The 12,538-nt window shown below is 42.2% G+C and overlaps 1 protein-coding gene across 4 annotated transcripts in view; it reads left to right on the top strand.

Moving 5' to 3' along the window:
* Window positions 1–8,889, top strand: part of LOC129739243 (nuclear factor of activated T-cells 5) — an 88,207-nt gene extending 79,318 nt beyond the window's left edge. For all 4 annotated transcript variants that reach the window (XM_055730668.1, XM_055730666.1, XM_055730669.1 and 1 more), the window contains 2 exons: window positions 3,698–5,506; window positions 6,906–8,889. In XM_055730668.1, the coding sequence (XP_055586643.1) occupies window positions 3,698–5,506; window positions 6,906–6,910 (1,814 nt within the window). In that variant the 3' untranslated portion in view covers window positions 6,911–8,889. The remainder of the gene's footprint in view (window positions 1–3,697; window positions 5,507–6,905) is intronic.
* The last annotated feature ends 3,649 nt before the right edge of the window (window positions 8,890–12,538 follow it).

Raw genomic sequence — 12,538 nt, 5'->3', positions numbered from 1 at the left:
ACAACAATATTGGTTCTGTATGATCATTTAATTCTTCTAAACCTAGAGATAGATATTGAGTAGAGAGGGAAAAGCAGAGTGAACAGTGAAGCAGTTTGAAAGATTTGTCAATCATCGGTCGCTGACGACAACGCTTCATCATCATCATCATCATCGTCCGCGGGAGACAGTAACACACGGAGAAGAGATGAGCACGCAGCGCGTGGAAAGATGTTGGAATCTTTTAACGAGGCACAGGTAATGCGGGTTACCATCATCGACATTATCCCAGCTTAGTAATCATTTGATTCCTAGTATCATCCATAGACATTTTGCTCATTGACGAACTAAGGGGTTGAACATGGAATAAATCGGACTTGCTATTCATACTGCTCTCATTTGACGGACGACACGAGGTCCGACGTCTTCTCGTTATCACTCAAGGCTGTGGGGCTTATTTTCCGAGTCGAGTAACGCGTCTCGTCAAATTTCATGACGGCAAGCCTCGGATAGTTTCTGGCAATTATGCCACCCTTCATCAATTGGAGATTGTCGAGGGTTGGTGAAAAAATCGTAGCAAACGACACAACTCGGATACTACCCACGCACGGCATCGCCTATCGTGGCATCGGAAGCACTCTAATCAACAGGATTAGTCCACCTCGTTCGTGGTACTGTCTTCCTTCTTTTCTCGGCTGGGGTTGTCGTGGTTGAAGACTTACAATATTTGCAGTTCTATCGACTACTTTTTGCCTGAATATTACACCTTAAAGTTTCCAAAAAATAATGACCTAAAGAAATTTTATTTCAAATATTATGTGACTCAAACTCGAGCACTTTGCCCCTTGTTATTATACATGTGGAGTAGTCCGGAATTTATTGCATTTGTTTAAGCGATCCCTAACAAGAAAACGATCAATAATAGATTATGGGAATAACGTTAGGGCCTAATATTTCACCAGATAGCTTCCAGCGGTTGATGGCGATAGCAGGTACTCAGTGGACGACCATTTTTTGATAGTTTTATGCAACTCCCCAAACAGGTTTCTCTGACGAATACAAGCAGTCATAGATTATGCGAATATCGTTCGGGTTGACTATTCTCATCCGATAGCTTCCAACGGTTGATGGCAATCGTACTCAGTAGAAATCGGCTGCATCAAAGTCAGCTAACAGCAGGATGCGCCAAGTAGAGAAAAGGCAGAACGGTATTCCGCGAACTTACAGTAATCGAAGGAAACTGCAATTGAACTGAAGGATTTAAAGTTGTAAACAATTCCAGCAGTTTTAATGTGAGTGATTTTTTTCCTGCTCAATTTCTGTCTGGTAAACATAATACGCAAAATAGTTAGACTCCGGCTTTGACTTAAGACTGTTAGGTTCTATAGAACGTTATTGAGGTTTTCAAGATATGAAACCCGTACACACATTGCCAGCAGTAGTTTTTAAGTAGATACTTAGATACTAACTAGAAATCATGATCCTTTCTTCATCACTAACATTATTCATATTATAGTCATTCAAAAAAAAATACATTGTATTCCTCACACATTTGACTTCCATGGTTTTTTTCCTTTCCTCTTAGTTCTAGGTTGTGACTGTGTGCTCCTTCCAATTCCGTGAATGAGTGCGCGCGTGTGTGTGAATCAAGCGGAACCCAAGAAAACGGTTATTCTGGCATGTGAGTGAATCCCTCGCGGCTCAGCAAAAATGACCTAGCCAAACATACAAAAGTGGTGGCACTTTCAAAATAGTTTTGTGCTAGAGATGTTAAGACCAACAGTTAAAAAATGAATCAGCGCTGCCAGTCATATTCGCGCGCCATCAATCGTATGCCATTCATGCATCAAGTAGTAGGGCTCTCAAGCCGTGTCAAGTTATGTACAACCATTCGAGGGATCCAAAATAAAACAATCAGAGAACCAGATTCGATCACCGCGCGCAATTTAACCGATAACCCACCGATAACAAGCACACACACATCCGCCAATCCGAATAAAAAAAAAACCATGAGAAAGTAAAAACCTGTGTCCTCCCGTCATCCCGATCGTGTGAACCAACATCACGCCCGAAAAATGTGCCTCCATCTGGTTTCCGGATGCCGCAGACCCCGACTCCCGTCCGGTAGCCGCTGTGTGTTAGACTCAACAAGAGGGTACTGATCAAACATACCAAATCCAAATAATGTTTTTTTCTGTTCATTGCCTATCATCAATTGTTTTTTTCCCTTCTCTTAACCCACAATGATTGTTTCGTTTAGTTATCTGTTTTACCAACTAAATTTCTTCAAATCTCTCTATTTTGTAGCATATATAGAGTGAATTTTCGTTCCTGGTACGATACAGTTTTCTTCGGTACACACCCCTAAAGGTCCAGTTTGTTTTTCCTATTCCAACATCTCCACACATGTCCATCACCCGTCAAAATCATTGTGTTTGAAGATCCATCCAATACCAAATCCTTTCGAATATAGTTTTTCAATATTGATCACTCATTGTAAGGCTGATGACATATGCCATATTCGTTTTCATCCTGGTGGTGCACCGGTAGTGCACCAAGTGCTGTCAAAGCGTTTTTTTTATATGAAGATGACAGCAGTCGGTGCACAACCATCTCTCCACCAGATGAAAACGAATATGGCAATAGTGAGAGCGATGCAATGCGAATTTACGGACGCAGCCAATGCAGACTCGAGCGGCGGAACAAACTGACATCTGCTTCGCCGCGTCAAGTATGTCAGGTTAAAGCGATTCAATCGCATTAGCCGGTTCGCATCGCATTGAACTCACTATGTCATCGGCCTAAGAATCGCTCCGGCCTGAGCTACTACATTAACATTTTTTTTCTATGAGGAACTTTCCCTATGGGAAAACGGGCTGAAGAGTGAGGAATATTGGCACTACTATATTTGCTCTTTTCTTTCCTTCGCTTGATACAATTTCTCATCAAGAAGCTACACACACACACGCCCCCACAATGGAGCAGTCATCACTAGAAAAACTTCGAAGGTGTGACCGGTCGATGCTGATGCCGATCTCACGTGGAAACACAGAACCAATAGAAAAGAAATGTTTCGTTGTTCCAGAAAAGGGTTCCAGACTACGGCTGTTGTGTTCAACGCCACCAGGGAATCAAACCATTTTTTAACCCTTTAGAGTATGATTTCAAACGATCTTTATTTTCAGGGCAGTAACCGAGGTTGCGTTATACGATTTATGAAAGAGAGTGTGTTTGATTATTCCAGATGGCTGTCCACTTGTGATGTTTGATTGAAGATAGGCCCTTTTTACAAAGTATTTAAATACATTTGTTTCAAAATTTTAACATCAAAAATAGAGATGCACAAAGTATTGATACTATCGGCATTTAAGAACTTTTTTTTTCAATGATCAGCTCATTGAAGTACTCTTATAACACAATTTTTGCACTAAGCTAGGTTCGTCTTCGTTTAAGCGTGAGCGAGATTCTGGTGTGGAAAAGTTGTGTGAGCGAGCGAAAAAATAAAAAACTGGGATCAATGAATTGTTTTCGGCTTATTTCAGCGCTTCCAGATAAGGCGGTTGCACCGTTGCCTAACTTTTAAGTTGAACTCTGTTTCAGTTTCGAAATTTTCTAGATCATAAGCAAACCAATTGATACCTTTTCATAAAGTAACGAATTGTTTCTTTTTTCTCTCTGTTTCTTTCTTGTTCTGTTTTGGTATTCTTTTTCCCCTCAGATGGCAAGAAAGAATTGTTCTTGTGGGGTTCGGAGCTCTCATCGGCGGTGCAGGAAAAGCTGGACACGGGCATGATGCCTCCACCGGTCAATGTGCTACCCTTTGGTGGCGGTGTCGTCGTCACAGGACGAAGATCTTCGCTTCTGGCCGAGCAACTAAACATTTCCTCACCACCCAACTTCAAGTCCGAGCTAGTGGACGAAAACAGTCAAAGTCCGCTGAACGAAGACTCGCTGGATAGATTTCCAGACACGACTGATAATTCGATCGATAACAGTCACATACTGTATCGACGACGCAGTGTTCGACAGCCGAGCATGGACTTGATGGAAGACAGCTCCAGCATGTCAATGCTTGTCAATGAAAACAGTGCCATGGACGTGGGTGGTGCGGTATCTGGACTGGTAGGATTCCGCGGTGGTTTGAGCACCCTGATGGAAACAAATGAAATAAGCAACTCGTCCAGTTCTCCCTCAGCATGTGAGCTTAAGGTCATGGATTTGTGTATTAAACAAGAACAGCAGCAACTCTCGGCAACGGCTAGGAACCAAATTGAGCAGATGATTGCTAACAGCAGTATGAACCAGGTTGAACAATTGAAGGCCCAACTTAACGTCGAAGGGATGTTAAGTGCAGCAGTGCAACAAGGAGCTCTGGAAAAGCAAGCAATCGAATCGACCCTGGCCAACATCGTGAGTAATCAACAACAATCAGTCATGATGGATAGTGCTTCAGTAACGATGTTGCACAGCGATGTTGGAAATGGAAATTCTCCCCTGTCCCAGGACGTTATGCTGAATTCTCAGAACTCTATTGCCGTATCATCTGCTGCCAATCTAGTGTTATCTTCGGCTTCCTCTGGATCGGCTGACGTAAGTCCTCACCCCCACAACTCGATATCTCCCGATATCATCCTTAACCCCACCGTATCACCGACCTCGATGATCTGTAGTCCATCAAACGCAACAGTAGCCGCCACGGCTGCAGCTGCTGTTGCAGCAGTAGCAGCCGCCTCCGAAAGTACCGGATTACTCCCCAATCAAATGTTCAACAACATGGCAGCCGTTGCTGCCAATATGATCGAGAAGCAACCGAAAGAAACCACCCAGGCGGTGCAGGATATCATCCTCAACGCTGCCGCCGAAATTCTCACCTCCCAGGAACCCTCGGTGGCCACTCAAACAACCATTAACGCATTGATCTCGATGAATGCACAAGAAATGATGACTACCTCATGCTCGCCGCAGTCTCAATCTCTCCTGTCTCCAACGACGACCCTTCTACCTCAATGCCAATCCACGAACATGGGGGCCCCCGAATCCATGAACAACGCACTGCACCACCAACAGCAGATGGTACAGAACCTACTCACCGAAAGCCTTCAACAGCAACAGCAAGCCGCGGCAGAATCTCTTATGCTAAACCTGGCAGCGGCGGCGGCGGCATCTCATCAAAACCTACACACATCACCCGGTGGCGGCGGCGACCATCAGCAGCAAGCCCTACCCGAGCAAATGGACATCGGAAATCCGATGAATCAGCAACAGCAGCAGCAGCAGCAGCAGCCACCCCAACAACCCATGGATACCACGGTTTCGCTTCCGATGCAGGTACAACAAGAACAACAGCAGCAACAGCAGGTAGAATCAAGCCAGGCTGCCACCCCAACCGCTCCGGATCAGCTGATGGCAACCGTAAGCAGCCCGGAGCAACAACAGGCTGCCGCCGCTGCCAACATACCCCAGGAGCTGACCATCATGTCCGACAACGATCTCATCAGCTACATCAATCCGAACGCGTTCGATGCAGGTAGGCTATCTTTTGTGTCAATATGAGTTTCTATTGTATCATAATCGGCCATACCGAATGGCTGCAAAATATTTTCTCTTCATTTCCATCAATTTTAAAACCAACCCATCCACGTATTGGATGATAGTCAGAGAGTGAGGTTGTTGGTCAGCTTGAAGTTCCTCGGAGGTACTTGAACATATGCTTCACATGACCTCATTGGCGTTCTCCATAATTCTCGTTGAATCGGCTCAGGAAGCAACTTCCAATTGCTTCCTCATACGGAACCCATTCAAGAAGTTCATAAAAAAAATAAAATTTAATCCAGATTGATGAAACTTAAAATCTAAAACTTTGAGTAAAAAATTATTACTGGATAAGATATAAATATCTCGTTGAGATATGTTTGAGTTACTCGGCTGGTAATAGTCCGTGTTACTTGAAGGCCGCTCAAGATTTTATACGCCGCTAGGTTACCTTCATTTCTTTCATAGAAAGTTTTTCGATCAAACGAATGGCTTTCGCGATACACCCATTTCTGAATGAACTAAGCTTTACCTAAGGGTCCGGCGCCGATTGTCGGGAACCAGCGTTTTCACTTGCTGCCAGCCAACGTTTTCGTTTACGGCTTCCGGGTCTGCCTCTTCTTCGATGCTCATCTGGATTCCAGTCAAACACCTCTTTGCAAATCTCGCGTTCCTCTTTTCGTAGCGTGTGCTCAATCCATCTCCACTCATATATACGTTCTCGAATCTCGATTTCTAGCGCCTTTTGCCAGGCCATCATTTTATTTACATAGTCTCACGACATAACTTGACGAACATAATTCCTGAAATTCACTCGGTCCATGGCAACCGTTCTCCAATTCCTCGGGCACCCCACGTTCGCCAGATCACGCTCCACTTGGTACAACCACCTTGCTCGTTACGCCCCCGCTCGTTTTGTTCCTACCGGATTCGTAGAGAACACCAGTTTTGCAGGACAGTCGTCCGGCATTCTCGCAACGTATCTCGCCCAACGTATCCGGCCAGCCTTCAACACCTTCTGGATACTGGGTTCGCCGTACAGTCACGCGAGCTCGTGGTTCATCCTTCGCCTCCACACTCCGTTCTTCTGTACGCCGCCAAAGATGGTTCTGCCAGGCCACCAATCGTGGGTGATATTCCGCAGGCAAAGATTCACAAATACTTGCAGTTTTCACGTCGTCACCGCATATGTGCACCAAGTTTCGCACCCATACAACAATACGGATTTGATGTTCGTGTTAAAGATCCACTCTACACAAATTTCATTCAAAAAATCACACAAGATTGTACTAGTGCTTGTACCTCATTTAATTAGTTTTTTTTTTCAAATTTCTTCTAAAAGAGAGACTACCGTTATTAAAATAACTTTATTTCTTCTTTTCTTCCATTTCCAGTTTGAGCTATGGTGTGGTTTTGGTCGGAACCTGAGCCGGAATAGCCCTTCCGAATGATCCCTCGAAATGTTTCGTTAATTGTCATCATCCCCGGACAACCCACATCGCCGACCAACGTTCTCTTTTTTGTTCGTTCGTTTCGGTTTGCAACATGAATCGATTTTTATGGAAGCCAACTCTATTAGCTAAGCCAACCTAAATCGCCGATTACGGGCAACCGATTTCACCTTAAGCAGATTACTGCGCATACATAGCACTTTTTGACTCTTAGATAAACTAACAACAACATACAGAAAAAAAAAATCAAGCTAGATAAAAAAATTCAACATTTTTAAGAAACTTCTCAACGCACCTCGATTTTAACAGATTTTCTGCAACAAAGATTTATAGACGTGTGTTTTTCAGCTTTTTCTCGATGTATTTTTCCAATTTTAACTTTGACAAAGCTGTGAAATCAAAATGCATGAATATTACGAGCAAAGAAATCTATAATGTTTTACACTTTTTCTTCATTCAAATCTGCCGATACACAATTATTAAATACAAAATCACAAATTCTGAAACATGCGAGCTTACCCGGTTTCACATCCAGGGACGATTGGCGATACTAGAGTGACCGACGAAGGTAGGAAAAAAGGAAAAAGAACAATCGGAACGCGGAAACGTAGAGAATTGATCAATTACAAATTATACATATACATACAGTTTAAGCCTTATGACCGTTGTTGTCTAAAACAAAAAAAAAAATCACACACAAAGTACCGAACAGAGAGAAAACAGTCGAGAAGAATTTTTTAAACTTATAAATGTTACAAGAAAATATTTAGGATCGAGTTTTTTTAACCGGTGGAAAAAATAATAACGACAGATCATCAGCCGTTTTGCGTCGTTTCGAAATTATACCTATACGAGATATTTACATAGTTAAGCAGATAGAAGAAGCCAGTTGACGGCGAAGCAAAACGAAAGTACGATAATAAACACAAAGCTGAAACTGTCGGTACATTATTATAATATAGATATAAAACCCCTGCACCATACAGACTGCCATACAGAATTTTAGGGAAAATTATACAATTAAGTGTATCAGAGAGAAGAGGAAAAAAACATTAAAATTAGTTATTATTGATGTTATTTATCAAACCAATTTGCTGAAGTGAGTATTTTTAAGAGCAACCCGTACTGATTATAGAACAAAAGGGTTCAACAAAAACGAAAATCGAAAGGCCGAAGCTTTGCGCACTGGCAAAATATTAAGTTAGCAAAGGGCGACAGAAAGATTAGGAAAGTATAAATGTAGGATTCGTTGATATTACATATTATGATTTTTGTGTATAGCAGCTCAGTTTTCAAATTAGCGCGAAATCACTTATAAGCAATTTGCGTTCAAACTAAAACCTTATTAGTGAGGTACTCAGTCCCTATGTTTTAAGTTTCGTATGTGTATTTCATAATGGTTATGTTTTTATATAAGTATATTTTCTGTTTAACTTTACCAAGTGCAGTCAGACCTTGTTGTGTTTTTTGCGCCCATAGTATTAGGTCCATATAAGAAAAAAGTTGTTATATTTTTACTATAGACTGTTTGCTAAGCAAACCGTATTCTCCAGTCCCCGAGCAGAGTGCAGTAAAGTTTATTTTTCCTTTGGGATTATACCAACACGCGAATCAATTGCCAACCGTATAGAACAAACAAAACGATACAGGAATGACACGCGCACGGAACGTACAACGATCCTATGATAGAGTTAGACGAGCTCACTGATTATTAAAAAAAGGAAGGATAACCTACGATGAATGGCGACAAACACCTAAATCATCATCCTGACGGTAGTCATTGTCGTATGACCTTTAAGATAAATACCGAAAACTCAAACTTTGTTACAAGTCGTTTTTGCTATAATGGAATATTTCATATTATTGATGTATTTCACAGTGATTGAAAAAGAACTAATAAATTCTTAACGTATGTACTTCAACAGAAGATAGGCCTCGGATGGAAATTTGTTATGCCGAAACAGACCCTTTGCCCCCGGGACCATTGATGTGGCAAAGTTACGCTCCCCTAGCTATTATCGATCGATCGACTGTAGAAGTAGAATTCATTGAAGGCACCCCTTACTAATTCGATACAACGTTGTGCTTTATCGTTATTTATTTGGGCTCAACGTTTTTTTTTGGTTAGGCGTATTTTTATATTTCTAAAGAACTTCTCACCGGCAAATGACGACGAACCATGGATTTCTCTGCTTTCTGTTGAGACTTTGTTTTTTTTGTTTGGTCGTATTTTTTTGATTTGTAGTAAATTTTCCACCGGAACAGGCACTTTTGATACTTTGTAGTAAATCTTCAGTTGCTAAACTTTAGTCGGATTCTTGATTATCTTCGATGTTCATTCTGGCTAAATAGAAACGCGTGTAATCGTGTCCCGCTAGAAGTCTGTTCAGTATAGCCTTTGCAACGGGCCATAGTAGGGCAAAGTGGTAATATCCGTAGTATTTCCAAATCATGTATCATGTCAATCTTACTGAGAATGGAGTGTGTACTGAAGTGAAATTTTCGGTAAAATGGAAATTCCACCCATAAGGAATATGTTGAAGTTCTTTAGCTTCACTCCCGGCTAGCAGTGGGGAAAGAAACACAAATCACTTAAACATTCATAAAACTACGCCACAAAACAAAACCAAAACAAATTTGTTGGTTATCATTTAGTTTCATTTTAATTCTGCTATTTTTTTCAGACTGCATACTCTTTCGATCTCCTTCTTCTTCTCCCGCTCATCATCATTCTATTCTTCTTCTTCTTCTATTCTGCTTCTATTCTTCTTCTTTGGACTTACCAGGCCATCTGCTTCATCTTCATCCTTCAACTTCTATTCTTCTTCTTACTTCACTGTTGCCTCTTCTTCCTATTCGATTACTTCTTCTTCTTACTTTACTGCAGCTTCTTCTTCCTTTTACTTCACTACTTCTTCGCTCGCTTGATTGATGCACCTCCTGAAGCAACTTCGTCTTGATGCTATCACCGGTAATGGCTGTCCCCGAGTTTTCCAAAGCCGGTGGTCGGTGTTTAGGGAATAAAGCTTGAACTGGAACTATAATTAAAAAGTAAAGCGAAAATGTATAGCATGATATTATAATAAAATTAATACATCCCTGTTCCCTTCGGTTAACCTTGAGAGGGAGTATCCGAAACAAACGGACCTACTGGAATTGTTGTACGGGTATCTCTTCGAGACTTATTACGATTATTTACGAGAGAATGAACGAAATGAATCCCGAGAGAAACTACGCGCGAGAGAAATAAGCGAACGTATGGAAAGAACGAGTAACTGCTCTGGCTGGAAGTTGGAATCGTGGAAGTCAGTTTACAGACTAATTTTGAGAGAGACGGATCGCGTCAGTGTCTCGTGCGGTTAAAACAGTATAGCTTGAACTGATAAAAAAATTACGGAAATTACGGTCCCGACGGCATGCAAAGTGTTCATTGTTGTATTTTGTGAGGCGCGAAAGGAAGTGAATTGTGAGCAATTCCGAAGTATGGCCGATCAATCACGACAGTCGGTACTCCTCTGGGAGACCAGCCAACATTTCCATTCTTCGGAAATCTAAAATCCCACGCCGCGGAATTGGTGTGCGGTTGACACAATTTTGGTCACGTAAGGCTGATGTCATGCTGAAACAACTAGCAACGCAACGCAACGCAACGTTCCAATAAGATTGCGTTGCATTGCATTGGTATGTCATGCTGGCGCGACCTGTCACTTTGAAATTCCCTACAAATCATCACTTCTCTACATCTGATAATGCTTTGAATCGTCTCCTTTCTTTCCGGAGCCATCAAAAACTCATCAAATCACGACCCGGATTGCAAGAATGCCGAAATTTGAACCGACAAAATTCCTTGTTTTTTTGCCGGAACTAAGAATTCATGAAAATTTTCTCGCCGATTAAGATACTTTTTAGTTTATTATCACAAGTTCGGACAGATCTTCGTACTATTGTGCTTAAAACCCGGAATCACTGCTTCAAATCGAGAAAAAACAATGTTCCTATTGGAATTCCTACTAGTCGCGCTACTAAACACATTGGCATCAGATTGGTCGCGCTACTCAAAGCAACCAGTATGACAGGTCTGCGCGATTTCCATGGAGATCAAATGAGAGCTGGTTAGTCGTGTGAACGTTGCGTTGTAGGTCGCGTTGCTAGTTGCTTCAGCATGACATCAGCCTAAGTGTCAATCGAGTCGCATGTGACCAGTGAAATAGTGATCAGCTTCCGCAGAAGCGCAACTCGTCGGTTCAACCCGTTGTCTTCGAACGCTACCTCCTGTTGAAGCGTTTAAGCGATAAAACATCATTTGTGTCGCGCAACCTAGCAGCTTAACTGAATTTAAGTCCGTTGAGATATGAAAGAAAGCTGAAGTGGGCGAAAATTGTCAAGTTGATCAATTCGAACTACCAATCATGGGCATTCTCCGTGAAAGCGTTGTTGCGACGGGAGCAGCTCTGGAAACACGTAGAACCAGGAACTCCCCCCGCTGTGACTGTGTGAACGATCGCAAGGAAAAAGTGTCCATAACGTTAACGAATCTGATTTTTGCCCCCGGACTAGACGGCAATTTAATTTCCGTGACAAAGTTCGCAGAGAAAGGTGTCCGTGCGGAATTTGATGCGAATCAGTGTCGTTTGTTCTACGACGGTTCGGTTATCGCCACGGCTGAACGCCCGGGTGGCCTGTATCAGTTAAACGCAGCGGAGAAAATGTTATGCGTGAGTGATAACCATCACAATGTAAACTGTTTGCACACGTGGCATCGACGGCTAGGCCACAGGGATCCAGATGTGATAGGCGAAGTTAAACGACGTGGTCTGGCATCCGGAATGAAGATTAAGCAGTGTGGTATCCAGCAAACTTGCGAGTGTTGTATCGAGGGGAAGATGGCTCGACCGCCATTTTCTCAATCTGCTGCGAAGAAATCGAAAGCCGTGTTGGATATCGTGCACAGTGATGTGTGCGGTCCTATGACGACGTCGCCTGGTGGATGCAGATATTACATGACGATGATTGACGATCACAGCCATTATAATACCGTCGTGTGTTTTTTAAAAGAAAAATGCGAAGTTGCTGGTAAAATTCGTGAGTACATAAAGTTTAGTGATACTTAGTTTGGACGGAAACCTTAAATCATCCGTTCAGACCGGGGTGGTGAGTTTACCAGCAAGGCGCTACACATAAACATTTGGATAACCAATTGGAAACGTCAAGCTAATATTTGTTGGAAAATTTAAACATACGAGTTTTGTAGTCTGATGCAATGAGAACCAGATACAGGCAAACACAATGCAGCAGGTCCCAGAAAGTACTTGGGAAAACATGAACATACGCAGAAGTCAGGAAGATTGCAGAATTAAATATGGTTCTAAATATTTACACTAGTGTGAAAAGTGTGTTCTTGCCTTTGCTATGTCTATCGTCATATAGAGCAACATGTGTCCTGAATTCACGGGAATAGTTCAAGTCCCTGTGTACTCGTAGGAAATTGATCCTAAATTTTAGGAGAAATGTCTGTGTCTCGAGATTCGGGCAGAGATGTTAAAATCGCGAGTCTACATACTCGCACTTTGCCCTTC

This window comes from Uranotaenia lowii, chromosome 1 (assembly GCF_029784155.1).
Source record: "Uranotaenia lowii strain MFRU-FL chromosome 1, ASM2978415v1, whole genome shotgun sequence".
Taxonomy (NCBI): domain Eukaryota; kingdom Metazoa; phylum Arthropoda; class Insecta; order Diptera; family Culicidae; genus Uranotaenia; species Uranotaenia lowii.
Note: the sequence above shows the minus strand (reverse complement) of the source record. Positions and strands in the feature narration are given on the sequence as shown.